General features: G+C 42.5%; 1 protein-coding gene across 5 annotated transcripts in view; it reads right to left on the bottom strand.

Annotated features, from left to right (window-relative positions):
* HCFC1 (host cell factor C1) overlaps positions 1–23,536 on the bottom strand; it is a 432,893-nt gene that overhangs the window by 274,657 nt on the left and 134,700 nt on the right. For all 5 annotated transcript variants that reach the window (XM_033922407.1, XM_033922416.1, XM_033922394.1 and 2 more), the window contains one exon: positions 7,054–7,431. In XM_033922407.1, coding sequence (XP_033778298.1) covers positions 7,054–7,431 — 378 coding nt within the window. The remainder of the gene's footprint in view (positions 1–7,053; positions 7,432–23,536) is intronic.

Genomic DNA, 23,536 nt, shown 5'->3' with positions numbered 1-23,536 from the left:
ACGAGAGTGCTGCCTGGAAGTAGGTCTCGGTTGAGGTCGAGGAGAGGTCGCCCTATGCCTGGAGACGAGCAATGCCGCTGGTGAATGAATAGGGGTAGATCAAAACCCCATAGACTCAGTGATTTGGAGCACTCCCAAAGACTCAGCTTCTTGTATGGAGTGTGAGGATTCCTGTCGAAGCACTCAACTCCTTGCATAGAGTGCGACGATTTCAATCGAGACATTCGACTCCTTGCATAGAGTGTGTAGACACAGCTCGAGACACAGGCAGGGACTCACCTCGCGGGAGACTGCTGATTGCCCAGGCTGGACTGCAGGAAACGAAGTCAAGGCAGGCATGTATTTGGTCAGTAACTGAACAAATTGCTGCACTAATATGGTCTGGAGAGAAGCCTGCAATTGTGGATCCGAGTCTGAAACTGGACCACTATAGGCTTTAGGCTCCGAGGTGGTAGTAGAAGCATGCTTTGGCTTGGACTGATGCTTGGATAACTTGAGGACCACCGCAGGAACCTTCTGCTTAGGTATCTGACCTGAGGGAAGCTCAGGGAAAGATAAAGCAGGTGTACTAGAGGCTAAAGACGATCCAAACGAGGAAGGTCTGATGAGACTCGAGGTCGGAGTTGTCAAAGCAGTAGGACCCCCGGCTGAAGTCTGGACCGAGTCAGGACCCGATGTCGAGGGTGTAGCCAAAGAGTCCATCCTGAACAGCCTTTCCACTTGAACTCGATGACGTTTAAGGGCTCGAGGTTGAAGAGTAGCACAGCGCGGGGCACAACTTCGGACTATGGTCAGGACCGAGACATTTAAGACACCAGTGATGTGGGTCCGTGAGGGAAATCATACGCTGGCACTGGCTACACTTCTTGAAGCCTGTTGCTGGCCGGGCATAGAACGGAAGCCCCGCCAATCAGTCGACGAAAAAAATAAGTCTTTTTTTTTTTTTAACAGAAAATAAAAAAATGAACACAGCGATTCGCAAAAGAATTTAAGACAAACTGCGGTGAAAAGAAGGCACGAAGCAACAAAGTTTCACGAAGAGCGTCAAAGACAGACTTCTCGTCTCTGCAGAAAACTGAGGAGACTCACCCTGTGCTGGGCGGGAAGGCACTCGCACATGCACGGTGTGGCAGACTCGAAACTTCTACGTTTCTACAAGCAAGTCTGCTTGCGAGGCTGTCCACATCCAGGCTCCGTGGATGACGTCACCCACATGTGAGAATAGGCTGCCTGCTTGTCCTGGGATAATCACAGTTACTGGATGCTAGGGTGCACCTTGGGGATTAGTACCCAAGAAAAGGATCTGGGTATCATCATAGACAGTACGATGAAACCTTTCGCCCAATGTGCAGCGGTAGCCAAAGAAGCAAAAGGATGTTAGTAATTATTTAAAAATGGATGGTTAATAAGACTAAGAATGTTATAATGCCCCTGTATTGCTCCATGGTGCAACCTCATCTGGTGTATTACATTCAATTCTGGTCTACTTATCTCAAGAAAGATATAGTGGCACTAGAAAAGGTTCAAAGAAGAGCGACCAAGATCGTAAAGGGGATGGCACTCCTGTCGTATGAGGAAAGACTAAACTGGTTAGGGCTCTTCAGATTGGAAAAGAGACGGCTGAGGGGAGATATGATTGAAGTCTACAAAATCCTGAGTGGAGTAGAACGGATACAAGTGGATCGATTTTTCAATCCGTCAAAAATTACAAAGACTATTGGACACTGGATGAAGTTACAGGGAAATACTTTTAAAACCAATAGAAGGAAATTTTTTTCACTCGGAGAATAGTTAAGCTCTGGAACGTGTTGCCAGAGGATGTGATAAGAGCAGATAGCGTAGCTGGTTTTAGAAAAGGTTTGGGTACGTTCCTGGAGGAAAAGTCCATATTGAGAAAGACATGGAGGAAGCCACTGCTTACCATGGATCGGGAGCATGGAATATTGCTACTCCTTGGGTTTTGGCCAAGTACTAGTGACCTGGATTGGCCACCGTGAGAATGGGCTACTGGGCTTGATTGACCATTGGTCTGACCCAGTAAGCTATTCTTATGTCTTTGTGGGGTTAAACTATGTTTATTAAAATCTTTCTATACTGTCCCATATAGCCAAAAAGGATCAGAGCGGTTTACAATACAACTGAATCAAATAAAAAGAACTCCATTTAAAACAGAAACGGGGGGGAAAAAAAAAGAAAAACTAGATCAAAACCCAGAGAAAAGGATCTAAGATCTAGGAGAGGGAATGGGGTGACACCCGGGTATGACCTCCCCCCCTCCCCAAGGCCTCAGTCCTAGTATAGCAAAGCAAAGCAGAAAAAGAGTTCTTAAACAAAAAGCACTAGGCAATTCTCACCCCATGAAGGTACCAAAACCTCAGAGACACTACACAGGATTACCACATCTACCCACTTGCTGAGACTGAGATCAAACTGGTTTCCAAAGGACTGCACAGCCCACTTATAGGTTAAGTCAAAGCTCAATGTTTCTCAGTCTCCATCTGCTGCTAGGAATGCATAATACCCATCTATGCCAGTCTAAATGGACACAGTGGAACACTAAATAGATAACTACAATATAACCAAGATTTATTAACCAACACTCCCAATCAACCTGGGTCCCCAAATTCCTGGTAGCTTCCTTACCTCTCTGCTGCTTAAGCACAGTACCTGCAGTTGATGGATTAATGAATCCCAAAAATCACCACTCAGTTTAGATCCTGCATCTCCACCACAAAAAACTGCATGACCTAGCACAGGACTGACTAACCCATTTAGAATACATCCTCTATTCTAGAAAGCACTACCCAAAAAGATGTTCAATTAAATAGTCCCCAAGTTGCACAAAACACAATCCAGATTAAATCCGAGGGATTCAATGCCAAGTAATATCTGAGATATTTTAAAGTCTGGGGGAGCAAAAATATAAACGCATGAAACTTGTTTCTGGGAAGCATAAATACATTTTCATAGCATGAGAGAACAGCAGCCATGAAAGGGAAAGTGATTATGTGTTTCTAGTCCAGCAGAAGCACCTTTACCCCTCATAAAATGGTCTCTGTCATAAAAAGAAGCAACATCATTCAAGTTATACTTTTGTGGGTAATTCATTACCATGCCCAAACAGTTTGATTAACGAGGGGTGTTCAATAATTTATCTCAGTATGAAAGAAAGTAGCAAGCGTGTTGAAACAAATCTGTGCATTTTGTGACAGCTGCGGTTCAGTGCAAGTCTAACATTCCAAGAGTCAGGAGAGTCCTCATGTGAATGAAGTAAGAAACTGCTAGATGTAGAGATTCAGTGATAAAATTTATCAGAAAAGAAGGGAAAAAGCCAAAGGAGATCCATGAACACAAGACTGGTTTATGGTGAGTCTGCTCCATCATCCTACAAAGTAAAATTTTGGGGCAAGCGGTTTAAGTGGGGTAGAGGCCATCGAAGATGACTGTCACACTGGATGGCCTATGGAAGCAACTTCTGCAGAAATGTGCAAGAAAGTCGAGGATTTCATTTGGTCAGACAAACAAATTAAGGTTTCCCGAATAACTGAAGAACTACTTATCTCTGCAGGTCCAATTTGGAAAATAATTCATGAAAAGTTGTGCATGTCCAAGGTTAGTGCAAGATGGGATTCAAGAATGCTGGCACCATGTCAGTAGGCCACGAGGCTCCAGTACTGTCAGGAGAACTTGGACATGGCTCCATGAAGACCAAGTGATTTTTTTAATTATTATTATTGTTTGGTGACTGGAGATGAGACTTATGCTTCCACTGCATTGACTCCATTTTGGGCTCAGGATCTCTGTGGCAGACCCAAGTCATCCCCCACCTATGAAAGATTCAAAACAGGAAAATCTGCAGGCAAAATCATAGCATCTGCCTTCTGGGATGATGAAGGACTTTTGCTTCTGGAGTTCATGCCACACAAGACGACCATAACCGGAGGAGACTTATGCCAACTCAATGATTGCTTTGCGGGAGTCAATTAAGGAGAAAAGATGAGGGAAAACTCACAGCAGACATGCTGCTTCTTTATGACAATGCACCAGTGAACATGTCACAACAATCACAGGCTGCCATCTGAGAATGTGGGTTTTAGCAGCTGAATCATCCACCCAATTGTCCTGATCTGGTTCCCTCAGACTATTTCCTGTTCTGAGTTTTGAAGAAACCTTTCCATGGACAGCAGTTTTCAAATGATCTCCAGGAAGCTGTGGCATCCTGGTCTGAAGGGCAAACAGAAGAATTAAAATAATTGAAGGAAAAGTAGATGGAAAAGTAGATGAAGTGTATGGAGCTATTCAGAAAAGGGTGCAAAAAAAGCCGAACTAAAGACCCGGCTTGGATAACTAAAGAAGTAAAGAAAGCGATAGGTGATAAGAGGAATTCATTCAAGAAATGGAAAAAGGGTAAAACCGAGGAGAACTGGAAAGAACACAGGAAGTATCAAAAAGAATGTCATCTAAACATCTATGAGATTCAAAAGCTCAATTTCTGCAAATAATAATAAACTTATTAATATTGACAGGGGTTGCCATTCAACAGATTACTGGAAATTGAAAAGATTATATTAAACTTAATTATACCTTTTGGTGGAATTCAGTATATCATATTTACAAAATGGAGAGGGTGCTTGCCATGCAACAAGGAAATTATCATAAGTTTAAAAAGATTTGGGGGCCATTGATTACTTATTCTAATGATCAGACATTTTAAACACCTTGGTATTAGATAAGGTATAGGGAGGATGGGGTTGGGAAAGATAATAATTGCTAATTGTTTTATTATTAATAAATGGGTGGGTGGGAAGGGATTCTTTTATATTTATATATTTTAAGGATTATAAGTAAGATTGTCAAGTGATTTGTTAAAAAATTTTCTGATTGATTATTATACACTTGTTGTAAAATTTGAAAATGAATAAAGATTTAAAAAAAAAAAAAAAAAAAAAAGAATGTCACCTCGCGGTTAAAAAAGCAAATAAAGAATATGAAGAGAGGCTAGCCAGGGAAGCACGAAATTTCAAACCGTTCTTCAGATATGTTAAAGGGAAACAGAGGAGGTGGGACCGCTGGATGACGGAGATAGGAAGGGAGTGGTGAAGGAGGAGAAAGAAGTGGCAGAAAGACTAAACACGTTCTTTTCATCAGTATTTACAAAATGAGGACACATCCAACATACCAGAACAAATCTTCAAAGAAGAACAAGCAGAAAAATTAACATCCATAGAAGTAAACCTTGAAGACGTATACAGGCAGTTAGAAAAATTAAAAACTGACAAATCATCGGGCCCGGACGGAATCCACCCTAGGGTACTGAAAGAGCTAAAGGAGGAAATAGCGGAACTACTACAGCAAGTTTGTAACCTGAAAACAGGTGTGATCCCGGAGGATTGGAAGATAGCCAAAGTTACGCCCATCTTTAAAAAGGGATCAAGAGGTGACCCGGGGAACTACAGACCGGTAAGTCTGACCTCGATTCCAGGGAAAATGGCGGAAGCGCTGATAAAAGATAGCATCGAGGAGCATCTAGAAAGGAATAAACTTATGAAAAGAAAACAACATGGCTTCTGCAAGGGAAGATCGTGCCTAACAAACTTATTGAACTTCTTCGAAGGAATTAACAAACGGATGGACAAAGGGGAACCCATAAACATCGTATACTTAAGACTTCCAAAAAGCCTTTGACAAGGTACCCCATGAACGCCTACTTCGGAAACTGAAGAACCATGGGGTAGGAAACGTACACAGATGGATCAGGAATTGGTTGGCGGGTAGGAAACAAAGGGTAGGAGTGAAGGGCCACTACTCGGACTGGAAGTGGATCACGAGTGGTGTTCTGCAGGGGTCGGTGCTTGGACCACTGCTATTCAATGTATTTATAAATGATCTAAAAACAGGGACGAAGTGTGAAATAAAATTCGCAGATGACACCAAACTATTTAGTGAGGCTAGGACTATAGAAGACTGTGAAGATTTACAAAGGGACCTGAACAAACTGGGGGAGTGGGTGACGAGATGGCAGATGAAGTTCAATGTAGAAAAATGTACAGTCTTGCACGTAGGAAACAGAAACCCGAGATACAGCTATAAGATGGGAGGGCTGTTATTGAGTGAGAATACCCAAGAAAGGGACTTGGGGGTAATAGTGAACAAGACAATGAAGCTGTCGGCACAGTGAGCAGCGGCCGCTAAGAAAGGGAATAGAATGCTAGGTATAATCAAGAAGGGTATTACAACCAGAACGAAAGAAGTTATCCTGCCGCTTTATCAGGCAATGGTGCTCCCGCATCTGGAGTACTGCGTCCAGTATTGTTCGCCATACCTAAAGAAAGATATGGTGATACTCGAGAGGGTTCAGAAGAGAGCAACACATTTGATAAAAGGTATGGAAAACCTTTCATACGCTGAAAGACTGGAGAAACTGGGGCTCTTTTCCCTGGAGAAGCGGACACTTAGAGGGGATATGATAGAGACTTACAAGATCATGAAGGGCATAGAGAAAGTGGAGAGGGACAGATTCTTCAAACTTTCAAAATCTACAAGAACGAGAGGGCATTCGGCAAAATTAAAAGGGGACAGATTCAGAACCAATGCTAGGAAGTTCTTCTTCACCCAAAGGGTGGTGGATACCTGGAATGCGCTTCCAGAGGGCGTGATAGGACAAGGTACAGTAACGAAGTTCAAGAAGGGATTAGATGATTTCCTGAAGGAAAAGGGAATAGAAGGGTATAGATAAGAGGAATACTATACAGGTCCTGGACCTGATGGGCCGCCGTGTGAGCGGACTGCTGGGCATGATGGACCTCTGGTCTGACCCAGCAAAGGCACTGCTTATGTTCTTCTTATGAGTATATTGAAAAATAAAACAAAAATTTTTTTGAAAATTGATTTCTTACCTATTGAGGTAGATAAATTATTGAATGCCCCCCGTATTAGTATATTTTTCTTAAAAAAATAGGTATGAGAGGGAGATTACCTTGGATGCATTAATCATATACTATCTGATGTACAGCACATACCTTATAGCTTAGGCAACTTCTATGGAAAGCTTACCTTGTGCCCTGGCTGCAGATACAGATAATGGGCTTCCTGGCACTGTAGGCAAAACCTGGATGGTGGCTGCAGCAGCAGCTGTGGTGGGTATTGTAGGGACTGCCGCCTGTGGGAGAAGTGTAATTCCTGTTGCTTGTGTCAGAGGCTGGATGGAAGCGGGGGCAGCAGCTGCTGGGGCAGGGCTTTTGGGTGGGTTGACAGGCACAGATGGCACTGGGTTGATGGCAGGGGACATGGCAGCCGTTGCAGCAGTGGGGATGTCATACTTCTGGAGCTGCAGCAAATAGGTATCTGCAGTAGGCACAGACCCCCAGCTCACTTCTAGAGAGTTGGTGTTGGCTCTCACCAGCTGGACCCGAGCAGGGGCTGGGGGCTTTTCTGTGAGGGACAAAAGAAGAGAGAAAGGATTATGCAATAAAACTGGTGCGCTGTGCTCACTCCCTTCTCATCATCTCTATGAGATGCAAGACATGATGGCGACTCAAACAGAAGAATTAGATTTTCATAGTACTTCAGCAGAAAATGTTAAGTTTAATCAGCCCTAAATCCACATCCTGTTCTCAAGTTGTCCTAACAAGTTTGTTTTTCATGAATCTACACATTTTTACTACACTGAAATCAAGACCTGTTTCTGATCCACATGAATGAGCTAGCAGAAAAATCTTTCAAAATCATTTTTGGTGCATAAACATTACTGAAGTTATGTCAGTGACTAGATTGGGTGGCAATATCCAAAATAATCTTAACTATAAAGAACTGTGGATTTTTAAACTAAACACTGTTGAACCTTTTGGTTTAAACAAGGAAGTGGAGTAGATGACGCTGGTTTGATCCTTTGATGTTTCCCTTTAAATCATATAACCTCTGCATTGCTCAGCTGCTACAAAACACTGCAGCCATTTTTTAAAAATTCTGTTTGAGCCTTTAACATGCAGTAGAAAGGAGAAAGGATGAGTTTCTTTGAGCACTAATCTGGACTTGAAAGTTTAACTTGTATAGTTTATATAATACACAAGACTGTTTTAGCTTTAGAGGGAGTGTGCCTTGAGACAGCCCTAGTGGCAAAACATGATCATGTTGGCTTTTCTATTCCCTCCCCGACACGATTACAAAGCTAATTTTTTCTGCTTAGTAGATTAAGACTATTATGTTTGAAGAAACGTTATTTATTTGAATATTCTGAAGACAATTGAATATATTGAAGATTATTATGAAATTTTTTTTAAATCTTTATTCATTTTTACATCTTACAAGTGCATCAATAAATGACATTTGAAATTGAATACATCACTTTAATTTCTATCATATTCAACATTAAATCATAAAATTTAACCCCCCCCCCCATAACCTAAGCAATCACATATTATATAAAATTTCTTTCCTATTGATCTAAACATTTAATAAAATTCAGAAATCCCCCTCCCACCCCCTCATTTGCATTGTACTTATAATGGAAAAATTGTATCTATTCATTACAATAATTTGTCAATGGCCTATTATTACGAATTTTAAGCACGTCTTTGCACTTTAAAATTTTAAAAAAATCAAACAGGACTAACGATAAGACACTGTGGAAAAGCATTTCAGCTATTTTTGGTCCTACAAAAAATCTTTTGCACTAATGTGATTTTGCTTGATAACATGTTTGCATACGCAATGTCTATCTATATATATAGTAACTAGATTAATACAACACACACCAACAAAGGAAAGCTGTTGTCCAAATAGCTGTCGAAACTACTTTGTAAGGTGAAATTTGGACTTACCATTATTTTTTTTTCCTGGAGACTTACCAGACCAATCCAAAAAAAGAGATTAGGTTCTTTTCTAGTAGATAAGGATGGTATGCTGAACCAAGGGACTGTCATCTGTTCCCGCCGAGTCCATTGCAGGAGATAGTGATCACTGTTTTCAGTACCACCTCCTTCTCCCTACTGGCCCCAGTCAGTTTCAAAGCCAGCAACAGACCTAAAGGAGTGAACAGGGAAAACCCCAATAAGACTTTGATCTGCTCATAAACACACCATAGAGTGTGATGGGGTATATGTCCCATCACGTGTGAGAGTACTTTCCCAATGGAGGGCTACACCAGAGTCTACCCCTCCTCAGAGTTCCCATGGGAAATAGGTAACCAGGGTTAAACAAAGAATAGCTGGGTTCAACTAGTTCCTAATGGGGGTGGTTCTAGTCATAGAGAAAGACTAGGTAGGTGATGTTAGGAACCAGCTACCCCTATTTCCCCGGAGTATTGTGTTGCCCAATAGTAAAGATTGAATGACCTTGCCATTGGACTTGAATAACTAATTTGCATAAGACAGAGAATTGCAGAGAAAAGGGGTGACTTATAAAAATAAGAGACTCCTAAAGCCTTAAACTGTATTCCTGATAGGAAGAGGAGCTATGTCTTGGACCCCCTCAGTCTTCAGGGGACATTTTAAGGGTGTCAAGAGGGACCTCACCCTGAATTGAAAGGGGGGGGGGTTGTTTAATGGACTCCCAGCAGAAAGGAGCATAGTTTGAGTTCTTGGAAACAAGAACGCCAGGGCAACTCTCGAGAGGAGGAATGCTGGCTTCGTCCTATACCCCGGTAGAAGGTGCACGGACCCTTGGCCTATACACCGGTAGGTGGTGCACAGATACTTGGCCTACACCTTTGGGTAGGCGGGGATAGGGACAGAAAGCAAGGAACAAATAATCTTTATTAGCAAAAAGCCATAAGAACTGGGAAAACAAAGTGTAACTATATACTGTCAATATTCAATGTCTTCCAATATACTATAGCTCAGAAACGAAGTCTTCAAATAGCAATAGGTCCAGGCAGACGCATCAACAAGGATGGGCGGTGGGCTCAGCATACCATCCCCTATCTACTGGAAAATATATTATCAAGGTAAAGCACAATTACTTACCATAACAGGTGTTATCCAGGCAGATATCTTCACACTTGGGTGACGCACCGACGGAGCCCCAGTATGGACCACTTTAAAAATGCATTGCCACTTAACTTTAGAAAGTTCGCGATAGCCTGCACCGCACATGCGCAAGTGCCTTCTTGCCCGACATAGGCGCGCAATCCCTCAGTTAGGATAAGCCAGCTAAGAAGCCAACCCAGAGAGGTGGGTGGGTTGTGAGAATATCTGCCTGCTGTCCCTAGATAACACCTGTTATGGCAAGTAACTGTGCTTTATCCCAGGACAAGCAGGCAGCATATTCTCACTGATGAGTGACCTCCAAGCTAACAAGAATGGTATAGTGGGAGTGTTGACCCTTAGGAAAATAAATTTTGTAATACAGATTGGCTGAAATGCCCATCCAGTCTGGAGGAGGACTCCAGACAGTAGTAAGAAGTGCATTTATGAATTGAAAACCAGGTGGCAGCTTTACAGATTTTCTTAATGGGAGTAGATCTAAGGAAAGCAACCGAAGCTGCCATAGCTCTAATTTTGTGGGCCATGACATGACTTTCCAGTGCCAGTCCAGTCTGAGCATAACAGAACGAGATGCAGGCAGCCAACTAGTTGGAAATCGTTCTCTTGGAAACAGGATGCCCCAACTTGTTTGGATTAAATGAGATGAACAGTTGGGGAGATGTTCGATGTGGCTTTGTCCGGTCAATGTAATAGGCCAAAGCACATTTACAGTCCAGAGTGTGCAAAGCAGTTTCTCCAGCATGAGAATGAGGTTTAGGAAAAAACACTGGTAGAACAATCTATTGATTGAGATGAAACTCCGTGACAACGTTCAGTAGAAACTTTGGATGCGTGCACAGAACCACTTTATCATGGTGAAAAACTGTGCTTGTAACTCACTGACTGTCCTGGCAGAGGTGAGAGCAATAAGGAAGACATCTTTTCAGGTGAGAGATTTGAGATGAGCTGTGGCTATTGGTTCAAATGGTGGATTCATCAAACTGGAAAGAAGCACATTAAGGTCCCAGACGACAGGCGGAGGCTTGAGAGGTGATTTAAAATTGAAAAGTCCTATTATGAATCTGGAACCCAAAGGACGAGCAGTAAGGTTTTCCCTCGACTGGCACATGAAAAGCTCTAATAGCACTAAGATGCACTCTGATAGATGTAGACTTATGACCAGAGTCAGATAAATAAAGTAGATAATCTAACACCAATTCCACCAGCAAGGAAGTGGAATTATGATGATGAAGACACCAGGAAGAAAACAGAGTCCACTTTTGTTGATAACATTGTTGGGTGGCTGATTTCTTGGAGACATCAATAATATGTCGAACAGGCTGAGAGAGATGCAAATCAGAAGAATTCAGCCCGAGAGAAACTAAGTTGTCAGGTGCAATGATTCCTGACACTGAGTAAGCAGAGTAGGAAAAACTGGAAGAGGGATTAGTTCCCTGAAGATGAGCTGAAGTAAAAGGGAGAATCAATGCTGCCTGGGCCACCTCAAAGCAATTAGGATCATGGTGGCAGCCTCTCTTTTGAGTTTGAACAGAGTCCTCAACATGAGAGGAATTGGAAGGAATGCATATAGAAATAGACCCGTCCAATCCAGGAGAAAGGCATCGGCTTCCAGACGGACAAGAGTAAAGCCTGGAGCAAAACTGGGGCAACTGATGATTGCGAGGAGCTGCAAACAAGACCACTTGTGGGGTGCCCTATTGAGCAAAGATAGACTGGAGAGTTACCGAACTGAGAGTCCATTTGTGAGGCTGAAGAATTCTGCTGAGGTTGTCTGATAAGGAATTCTTCTCCCCTTGAATGTAGACAGCTTTTAAGAAAAGGTTGCTAGCTTCATCCAAGTCCAGATTTTTTGGCCATCCTGATGCAACAGGAGAGAGCGCGTACCTCCTTGCTTGTTGATGTCGTACATCGCTACTTGATTGTCCATGTGAAAGATGAGGATTTGGGGGCAAAGAAGGTACTTGATTGTCCATGCGAAGGAGGAGGACTTGGGGACAAAAAAGGTGATGGAAGGTCTAGAGGGCATAGTACATTGCTCTGAGGCCGCCAGTGCTACCAGCAGCACTTTGCAATTTATCTGAGGCAGGCAGACACCGTAGCAGTCCCAGCGTCTAGCGCGATGAGAGAGGTCCTTGGAGGCTCAGTAAAAGCAAGGGAAACTGTCAGGAGGGAGCCACCAGTGCCACCAGAAGCACTTTGCAAATTCATCTGAGGCAGGCAGACACCACAGCAGTCTCGGCGTCCAGTGAGATGAGAGGGGTCCTTGGAGACTCCATAAAGATCAAGAGAAGCCGCGGTACACGGCCATGTGTCTGAAGGGGCGTGGCCAAAGGAGCAGAACTCGCCTCTTTTGAGCCCCTTCAGAGCCCTAGAGGAGCAAAGGGCAGGAGAGTAATTTCCTAATGATATGGAGAAAAGGCAGGCAAAGATAGTATCATCTTTGCCTTTAATAGGGCAAATAGATCGCCATTTCCAGCCTAACATCATCAACGTTAGGGAAAAGGACAGTTCTATCTCCTCTTACTGCATCTCTCTCCTCAGGCAAACTGTCTCGCCTTTTCAACTAGCAATTAATTCAACTGGGAGTTTTGTTTCTGCTCCCGAAGAGGAGACAGCTTCACCTCCAGTACAAATAGCTTTACCAAATGTGAGTACGGACATACAACAAACAAATATATCTTCTCAGGGAATGAAAAAAAGACAAGTCAAGTCAAGACTCTATACCTAAAGACAAAGTAATTTCTCTTAAAGATGTCTGGTTGGTTGTAAATAGGATAGAGTTCTCATTAAAGAGCACGGTTACCAAGCTCTGCCAATTTTCATCTGATATAACGGTTAAAGTAAATGAACAACAAAATCAGTTATCTTCACTTACTGTTAGATTAAAGTAGATAATAATTCTGTGGAGGTTTTGCAAAAAAATATCAAAGATAACTTATCCTTACATAATCAAATGGAAAAGATGGAGAATTTGGCTAGAGCAAAAAAAATCTTATTTTCTGAATTTCCCTATATCACATTATTTGGCACCTTTGGAACTCCTGAAGATGTATATGAGGGATGTCTTACAATATAATGAGGTGGAATTATTTACTCCTGATAACTTATATTACATCCCCAGGAGTACTAAAGAAACTGGTGAAGAAGGAGAATTGGATAAGATTGTGTCTCCAGATAGTTTAAATATTTCCCAGTTTCTAGAATCTTCTAAGGATGTGATTACTAAACGAGCAACCTTGTTGGTAACATTTAAAACAGAAACTGAAAAACAACTTAAATTGTATTTTGTGAACAAACAAGCCTTGTTTTGCGGATAACAACTAATGATTTTTCCTGATGTGTCCAGACAGACACCACATAGGAGAAAACAGTTTCTATATCTTAAACTTAAAGTTAAAGCTGTGGGAGCTACTTTTTTTTTTTTTTTTTTAAATCCCTTGCAAGTGTGTTGTAAACTAGCTGATAAATTTGTTTTTGTAGATCCATCACAATTGGAGAATTTCTTGATTGATAAGGTTTCACTGAAAGTTTCAGATACTAATGTAATTGTTGAAGAAGTTTAAGGACATAATGGATTTGGTCATTTTGCATATTAAGGATGATTGTATATGGTTTCCTATATAATTTTTACATTCTGTACTGAGTGGCCCTTGTTATTGTGGACTTGGCATAAGTCTTAATTTGATTTTTAAGTTGTTTTTTTGAATTGTTTCTTTTTCTGCTTCTCCTGATTTTTGTTATTGATGTAACAAATATTAATAAAATATAAATAAAAAAATACATTGCTCTGAGTTCCAGGAAATTGATGTGTAATTTCCACTCCTTGGTTGTCCAAAGACCCTGAGTCTGTAGATCGTCTATATGAGCCCCTCAAGCATAAGAGGATGCATCGGTTGTGATGACCTTGTGATGAGGGGGTTACTGAAAAAGGAGATCTCTGGAAAGATTGGAAGAGGTCCTCCACCATTGAAGCAACTGCAGAGAGATGATGGTACAGATATATGCTGTGAGAGACGATCTGCCTGAACATTCTCCACGCCGGCTATGTGGGAAGCCGAGATGTCCTGAGGTGAGACTCTGCCCAGACCATGAACAGGGATGTCTCCCGCACTACTTGAGTTCTCTTGGTGCCCACGTGACAACTGACATCGGCCATCTCCATGGCATTGTCCGACAGAACCCTGACTAACTTGCCCGTCAAGAAGGAGCGGAACATGCAAGTAGGCCTCCATCAGATCGAGAGAAGTCAGATACTCCCCCGGCTGAACCTCTAGAATGACAGACAGCAGAGTTTCCATGCGACAAGAGGGAATTTTGAAAGCCCTGTTGCCCCCTTTTAAATCTAAGATGGGCGAAATGTCCCCTACTTCTTGGGTACCACAAAGTAAATGGAGTACCTGCTGGTGCCGCACTCCTGAGGAGGTACTAGATCAACTGTTCTGAGGTCTAGCAAGCGTTGAAGGGTCTGCCGAAAGGCCTGCGTCAACTATGCTGCATGACACGGAGAGGCTAGAAAATGATCGGGTAGAGAGCGGGCAAACTCCAGAGCATAACCGTCCTGCACCACCTCCAGGACCCACTGTTCGGACGTGATCTCGGCCCACTTGGGAAAAATCCCGCGCAGCTGGGCACCCACCGGAACCAAAGGGGGCACTGGCAAGGAGTCATTGAGCAGGACGGGCAGCAGAGATATATTTTTTAGATTTAATAGTGTTTAAAGGGTGGAAACTTTTGCCATTGGGATCCCTTTTTCTTTCATGATCATGAAGCTTACATTTTTTGCTAGTGGGGCTTGAGTCTTTTATATATCTTTATACTGATTTTATAATAGTCTTATTAAGTTAATGATATTTTTCATATTATAATATTCCTGAAATGAATAAAGTTTTGTAAATTGTTTATAAGTTTATTTCTGACATTTATACTTTTTTGCTTTTTCATTTTTTGATTTATCATATTATTTTGACGTTATTGAATGTGAGGGGCTTATTTTTGATTTAACTAAATTTTAATGCCAAAAAATGTAAGGTAATCCATATTGGTAGTGGAAATCCATGCAGAACATACACCTTGAACGGTGAGAATTTAACAAGAACTGTTGCAGAAAGGGACTTGGGAGTAATCATCCGGGAAGATATGAAAGCTGCTAATCAGGTGGAGAAAGCTTCAGCCAAGGCTAGACAAATGCTGGGTTGCATCAGAAGGAGCTTTATCAGCAAAAAGCCTGAAGTCATACTGCCGTTATACAGATCCATGGTGAGACCTCACTTGGAGTACTGTGTCCAGTTTTGGAGGTCACACTATCAAAAGGATGTGAAGAGAATGGAGTTGATCTAGAGAATGGCCACTAGGATGGTCTCGGGACTTAAAGATCTCCCATATGAAGAACGTCTGAGCTAAATGCGCTTGTACTCTCTCAAAGAGCGCAGAGAAAGGGGGGACATGATAGAAACATTCAAATATATCAGGGGCCGCATTGAGATGGAGGAAGAAATCTTTTTTCTTACGGGTCCCACGGCGACATGAGGGCATCCGCTAAAACTTAAGGGGGAAGATTTCATGGTGACACCAGGAAATACTTCTTCACCGAAAGGGTGATTGATCGATGGAATGGACTTCCACGCCAGGTAGTCGAGGCCAGTAACCTGCTCGACTTCAAGAGACGATGGAACAAACAGGTGGGGTTGCTACAGAGTTATACTTAAAAGATGGAATCTCAAAGGAGGGAGGGTTCTTGAATGGGCAGACTTGTTGGGCCGCCAGCCCTTTTCTGCCATCATACTCTATGTTTCTATGTTTCGCCCAAACCATGCATGCGCAAGTGCCTTCCTGCCCATTGAAGGCACACGATCCCTCAGTTAAGATAAGCCAGCTAAGAAGCCAACCCGGGGAGGTGAGTGGGTTGTGAGAATATCTGCCTGCTGTCCTTGGATAGCACCTGTTACAGTAAGTAATTGTGCTTTATCCCAAAGACAAGCAGGCAGCATATTCTCACTGATAGGTGACCTCCAAGCTAACAGAGATGGGATGGTGGAAGTGTTGGCCTAAGAAAACATATTATGAAATACAAAGTGGCCGAAGTGCCCATCCCATCTGGAGAAAAATCCAGACAGTAGTGAGAAGTGAAGGTATGAACTGAGGACCAGGTGGCAGCTTTACAGAGTTCCTCAGTGATGCAGCTCTAAGGAAAACAACAAAAGCTGCCAGAACTCGAACTCTGTGGACTGCGACATGATTTCCCCGTGCCAGTTCAGTCTGAGTATAGCAGAACGAGATGCAATCAATCAGCCAGTTTAAAATCGTTCTCAGGAATATAGGATACCCTAATTTGGTTGGATCAAAAGAAATGAAAAAGTTAGGGAGAAAATCGCTGCGGCTTTGACCGGTGAATTAAGGAGGTCAAAAACCCGCTTATATTCCAAAGTACACAAAGTAAGTTCTTCCGTAGAAGAACGAGGTGTAGGAAAATAACACAGGTAGAAGAAGTGACTGAATGAGATGAAAATTTACAATTTGTAAAAGAGACTTTGGACATGTACGCAGAAAGAAATGTTACTTACCATAACAGTTGTTATCCAGGGATAGCAGACAGCTATTCTCACTAATGGGTGACATGATCCAACAGAGCCCTGATGTGGACGCTTCTTTGAAGAAAAACTCGAAGTTTTGAGTTGCCAGCACCGCGCATGCGCGAGTGCCTTCCCGCCCAGACCAGGGCGCGTCTCCTCAGTTCAGGTCTCCTCAGTTCAGATAGCTAACAGAGAAGCCAACCCAGGGGAGGTGGGTGGGACGTGAGAATAGCTGCCTGCTGTCCCTGGATAACAACTGTTACGATAAGTAACATTGCTTTATCCCAGGACAAGCAGGCAGGTATTCTCACTAATGGGTGACCTCCAAGCTAACCAGAATGGGATGGTGGGAGAGTTGACAACTTAGGAGAATAAATTTTGCAATACAGTTTGGCCAAACTGCCATCCCTCAACTCCTTAGTAAAAAAATGCTTTTTCAACCTTCACATGTTAAGGAAAGTCAGATCCTGCTTCCACCAACAACACTTTGCTGTCCTCGTCCAATCCATTATTCTATCCAGACTGGATTACTGCAACTCCATCTACTTAAGCCTAACAAAGAAAAGTCTTCTCAGACTGCAGCAGATTCAGAATACCGTGGCTAAACTAATCTTCGCAAAAAGCAAATTCGACCACGTCTCCCCGCTTCTGTCTAAGCTTCACTGGCTCCCAGTTATCCTCAGGGTTAACTACAAATGCGCCTGTCTAGCCTTCAAGTCTCTTCACGGCATCCTTCCTCCCCTTTTTCCACTTTCTTGGCTCTCCTCGAATCCTAACTCCACCAGATCCACTCAAAAATTCAAACTATCCTTCCCCTCTTTAAAAGGCATATCCCATACAGGCAAACTTGGAACATCCCTCCTCTTCAGGATCACCGAGCTGTGGAACAGCTTTACTGCCCCTCTTCGGAGTTCGACCTCCCTCCAACGCTTCAGAAAACATTTGAAAACTTGGCTTTTCTCTAAAATGTAACTACTCCCTCCCTCTCCACTATACTAAGTCCCCTCTTTCTTTCCTTTTTACTAAGCCCTTCTTCTTTCCATTGGAGTTCCTTTCTTTATTAATTCCTGTAAACCGTGTTGAGCTCCACTTCTGATGCGGAGCACGGAGATGATGCGGTATACAAACTTAAAGTTTAGTTTAGTTTAGTTTAGAAAGTATCCAGACAGTAGTGTGAAGTGAAGGTATGAACCGAGGACCAAGTGGCAGCTTTACAAATCTCCTCAATCGGCGTTGATTTGAGGAAAGCTAAAGAAGCTGCCATCGCTCTGACATTATGGGCTGTGATTTTTCTGTCAATGGGAAATCCAGCCTGGGCATAGCAGAATGAGATGCAAGCCGCCATCCAGTTAGAGATGGTGCGCTTAGAAACAGGACGTCCCGGGGGCGGAGCCTGACTGCCACGGGGATCGCACGCATGGTTTAGCGGCTCCTCCACACCAGCACCCGAAGCTAATTTAAAAGTGCCGCCGCAACTGATTCCAGCATATACCCAGCGCCTTTATGTCGCCGCCGAAACCACCAAAAGCCGAGTCTGTCGCGCCCGCGCCACTCAGCAGTAAGAGACCCAAGCCAGACCTGAGCACGCCGGAGAAAATGGCGTCGAAGAACGACGAGGCCCCATTCGACCTGCTTTTAAAAGAAATGAGGTCAATTCGGACCGTAGTGCAGGAGCAGGTCGAGGAAACAAAGCTTCTGCGAGGGGAAATAGAGGCGCTGAACTCTAAATTTGTTGATGCACGCCACCGCCTTGACGCCCTTGAAGAAAAAACGGCTGATTTGCAAGCAACACAAGCGCTGGTACACAAACATGAAAAAATGCTTACCACCCTGCAACAGGACATTGAAGACCTCTCCAACCGCAGCAGAAGGTCCAATTTAAGAATCATTGGGCTACCTGAATCAATGGAGGGCTCTGATATGATTTCCTTCCTGTCTAATTTTCTGCCTACAACTCTGGGTCTGGTCTTCTCTCCTCCATTGGCAATAGAGCGCGCTCACCGCGTGCCATCTCATCTCTCTTCACATGCTTCCTCTCCTCAGCCCATAGTGGCTAAGCTGCTTAGATTTCAACACACGCTGCAAATCCTTACAGCTGCAAAATCTAAACCTCAGCTGCTTCACCAAGGCAGGAAGTTCTTTATAGTTCCAGACCTGGCCAAATCCACGGCTTTGAAGAGAAAAGCTTTTCTGTCCCATCGACAAGAGCTCAAAGATATAGGAGCTAAATATGGTCTTATGTACCCAGCGAGGATGAAAGTGACCTACAACAACCGCACAACTTCATATACAGACCCTGATGACCTTGTTACATTTCTGGAATCTTTAAAAATGCATTGACATGTTGTGCCGCTGACGGTCTAGTCTGTCTTTTTTTTCTCTCATGTTGCTGTAAAATGCATTTACTGGTTTTTCAGTTATATTGCAAATATTGATAAGCACACCAGTTCCGTGTTATTGGTATTGTATGGGTGTGGGGTTCTTTGCTAGTTATTCCATCTGTGTTATATCTCCGTGCTCACAGGAGCACCCTTGAATTGTTTATTACACGTATGATAGTGTGGTCTTTTATGGCTATGCTTTGTGCTGACATTTCTAGCTTTCTCTCTTTTACCTCTATGCTTTTTCTTTCTTTATTTTCTGACAGGAGTGTCTACCCCAAGCATTTTCTCTACTATCTGCACTTATTGAACTTGGGTCTTATCTGCTACAAAATGGTACTGTATCTTAAGGATTATGGCTGACTTGCATGTTTTTTCTTTTAATGTGAATGGGTTAAATCATCCCATTAAGAGGAAAAAGATAGCTAATTACATTTCTAGTAAACACCCTGATGTGGTTTTTTTACAGGAGACCCACCTTCCACCCGCTGCTGCCTTAAAATTCCAGTTAAAGGGATACTCCTCTCATTTCTACTCCCCTGCGACTCAACGTAAGAAAAATGGGGTCTCGATACTTTTTAGTGACAAACTCTCTCCTGTCATTCACTCCTCTAGAACAGATACGGATGGCAGATGGTGTTTGGTGCATGCTGCGTTGCACTCAGTGAATTTCGTGTTCCTTAACATTTACGCTCCAGTCCTGGACCACCCAGATTTTTTCCAAGACCTTCAGCTGGCGTTGGTAGAATACGGATCTTGTTCTCTAATACTGGTAGGCGATTTTAATCAAATTCAAGACATCTATATTGATAGATCATCATCCTGCAAACCCTCCAAATCCAGGTCTTTCACAGCCTTACATGCCCTCAAAGACGCCTTTTCTCTTGTAGATCCCTGGCGTTTGTTTAACCCAAAGGGTAGGGAGTACTCATTTCTCACCACCTCACAATACCTACTCAAGAATAGATTTCTTTCTTTTATCCTCTTCTCTTATTCAAGACTTGACAAATAATATTCTTCACCCAATTACTCTTACAGACCATGCTGCCATCTCTTTGCATTTACTTATTTCTGCCCCTCGCAAAGAATCCTCTTCTTGGAGACTAAACAACGCTTTACTATTAGACTCAGAAATAGCAGACAAAATTAAATCCTTCACCACTGAATTCTTCGAACTTAATTCCAAAGACCCTGAGATTTGCCCTTCCGTTGTTTGGAAGGCTTACAAAGTCTCCCTTAGGGGTGAACTGATCAATCTCGCCTCTTGGAAAAAGAAACAATCCATGAAAAAAGAGAAAGACTTAGAATCCTCTATCAAAGAGTTAGAACTACAACATATGTCTGCTCATTTACACGACCCAACCATATTCCAACGTATCCAAAACCTTAAATACGAATATAACACTCAGGTCTCCTGTACTGCTAGACGAGACATTTTTATCTCAACTTCTGGTCATTACATGGGAGACAACCTCATGGGACGCCCTTTGGCTAGATATCTTAAAACTAAATCTAAACGTTTACATATCATGGCTGTTCAAGACCCACTGGGACAGTTGGTCAAAACCCGACCTCTGATCTCTTCCCAGTTTGAAAACTTTTATGCTACCTTATATAAATCTGAATTTTCTGCCTCAGAATCGGGGATAGACTCTTTTCTTGCCTCTTTGGTCCACCCGACCTTATCGGACTCTGTAAAACTGGAACTGGACTCTTCTATAACTGTATCCGAGATAGAAACCGCAATATCATCCTTACCTAACGGCAAGGCTCCGGGTCCAGACGGTTTTACCAATGAGTTTTTCAAACAGTTTCGTACTCTTTTGGCTCCTCATCTTCTTTCCTACTACGAATTCATTCACTCCACTCGGACAAACAATTTAATTTCACTGAGGCCACTATTGTAGTCATTCCCAAGCCTGACAGAGATTCTACGTTGGTTAAAAACTTTCGCCCCATTTCTCTTTTTAATTTAGATTATAAGATCATGACAAAACTTCTTGCACTGAGGCTCAATAAAGTGATCCCTTCTCTAATTCATAAAGATCAAACGGGGTTTATTAAACAAAGGTTTATAGGGGACAACCTACGCCTCTTTCATCATATTAACGCCCATGCTAAAACACTTCCAGATCCTGTAATCGGCCTGGCCATTGACGCCGAAAAGGCATTCGATCGTGTGGAGTGGCCCTTTCTGTTCCGAATTTTGAAGTGGTACAACTTTGGTCCGTTCTTTACAGAGTGGATTGAAGCTTTATATCGACAACCTACAGCTCACATTTTAATTAACAACTCTCTCTCTAACAAATTCTCCCTTCACAGAGGTACTCGCCAGGGCTGCCCTCTTTCGCCGTTGTTATTTAACTTAGCGTTGGAACCTCTTCTTTCTGCTATCCGACAATGCCCTACAATTACAGGTATTGCCACCACTGCTCGCCACATCAAATTAGCAGCATACGCTGACGATGTCCTTCTATTTATCAGGGATCCTGTTGCTTCCCTTCCCTCTCTTGTTAACATTGTTTCTTAGTACTCCCTGCTTTCTGGATACTCAGTCAACTGGGATAAGTCGGAGATTTTCCCTCTCAATGATCATATTTATCCCTCAGATCTCGCCCACTTTCCCTTCACGTGGTCGCATGGAGCTGTGAAATACCTGGGAGTGTTAATACATAAAGATCTGACTCACGCTCAAGATTTGAATATATCTAAAATTAAAAGCTTAGTTCTAAACACCTTATCTCGTTGGTCCCCACTTTTTCTATCTTGGTGGGATAGAATAGCTTCCATCAAAATGACCCTTGCCCCTCAGATAAATTATACCCTCTCAATGCTTCCCTCTCTATGCAGGAAGAAATTTTTTCACTGGCTGAATAAGAAAATCTCTGACTTCGTGTGGAATAAGAAAAAAAACCTCATATTGCTCTCGCCAAGCTGAAAGCCTCTAAAATCAATGGGGGTATGAATTTACCAGACTTCTACTTTTATTATGTTGCCTCACTGGCCAAATATTGAGCTTACTGGATCATTGATCCTTGTACCCAGGACTCACCAACCTGGTTTGAACTGGAACGATTTCTATGTGCACCATTACATGTCTCCTGCTTGTTGATGATACCAGTGCCCAGGCTTTTGAGGAAGTACCCCTTGTTGAGTGCAACGCAGCATGCTCTTCATCTACTGGATGCAATTGCAGAGATTTCAGTTAAAGATAGTCCATTCATGTCCATTTGGAACAATCCTAAAATCCAAAATAATGGTAAATCTTTCTCATGGAAAAGGTGGCAGCGGGATGGTTTGTGGTTTCCTCACCAGATAACCACTCTCACTTCTCTTGTTCCCTTTGACACACTCTGCTCTGCCTACTCGTTACCCCCTTCTGTTTACTCACAGTGGCTTTCTCTTACTGGGGCAATATCTTCTATGTCTATACGTTTTGATTTTATGACATCCATTCACACTATATATCACTGGTCTACATTGGCTATATTAAAAGGTAAAGCGATATCTCTCTTTTATGGTATTCTAAGAGACCACTCCTTTACCTTTTCATATCACTCCATGAAACATTGGGACTCTATGCTGACAACCCCACTTTCTGATGTTGACTGGGAACTTTTTTGGTCCTCGACAAATCGACCTCTCTTATCCTCCAGAGTCTCACAATCGATGTTCTTCATTATGTGGAATGCAGTATGGACCCCTGTTCGGATGTGGAAAGCTAACCTAAAACAAGACTCTATATGTTGGAACTGTATGAAAGAAGCTGGAACTCTTGATCATATGCTTTTCCATTGCACTCCAGTTCGTTCCTTTTGGACTCACATTTGGGACACCATAAAATCTATCACTAACTGCTCAGAAGAAATTTCTTTGGACACTATAATTCTTCGATCTCAACACCCCTGTTTTGCTCAGTCGAATTGTCCTCCTAAACTCATTGATGCCATGTTTGTGACCGCTCTGATGCACATCTTGAAATATTGGAAGTCCTCTTCGTTACTGGATTATACTTTCTGGTGGAACTCTTTGAGCATGTTTCACAAATTTGAATCATATGCATATGAAAAGAAAACTATAGTTCGACTTTCCACAAATTTGATGCGATGTAAATCACCTTGGAGATTCTTGGATTCCTATGTTCAATCTGTTTCATAGACACTCCTGTCTTCTTCTCCTTCTTCACCTTCACCTTCACCTTCTTCTTCTTCCTTTCCCTTCTCTCTATTCTTCTTCTTTTATCTTTTATTATTTTTTCACAAGCAGTTCCAGTACTTTGGATCTTTTAGAATGATTTGGTTCTTTATTGCAGACTGTAGTTGAATATATGTTACACTAAGTGTTTTGTTCCGATATCTTTTATTTGGACTGCTTCTTGAATTTTTTTCAAAAAACTCAATAAAAATATTGAACTAAAAAAAAAAAAAAAGAAACAGGACATCCCAACTTGTTCGGATCAAAGGAGATGAAAAGTTGAGGAGCAGTTCTGTGAGGCTTGGTGCGTTCTAGGTAGAAGACTAAAGCAGTCCAGTCCAGAGTATGCAGGGCAGATTATCCAGGGTGAGAATGTGGCTTTGGAAAGAACAATGGAAGCACAATGGAT

Source organism: Geotrypetes seraphini, chromosome 1 (genome assembly GCF_902459505.1).
Source record: "Geotrypetes seraphini chromosome 1, aGeoSer1.1, whole genome shotgun sequence".
Classification (NCBI taxonomy): domain Eukaryota; kingdom Metazoa; phylum Chordata; class Amphibia; order Gymnophiona; family Dermophiidae; genus Geotrypetes; species Geotrypetes seraphini.
This window is presented reverse-complemented; position numbering and strand designations above follow the sequence as displayed.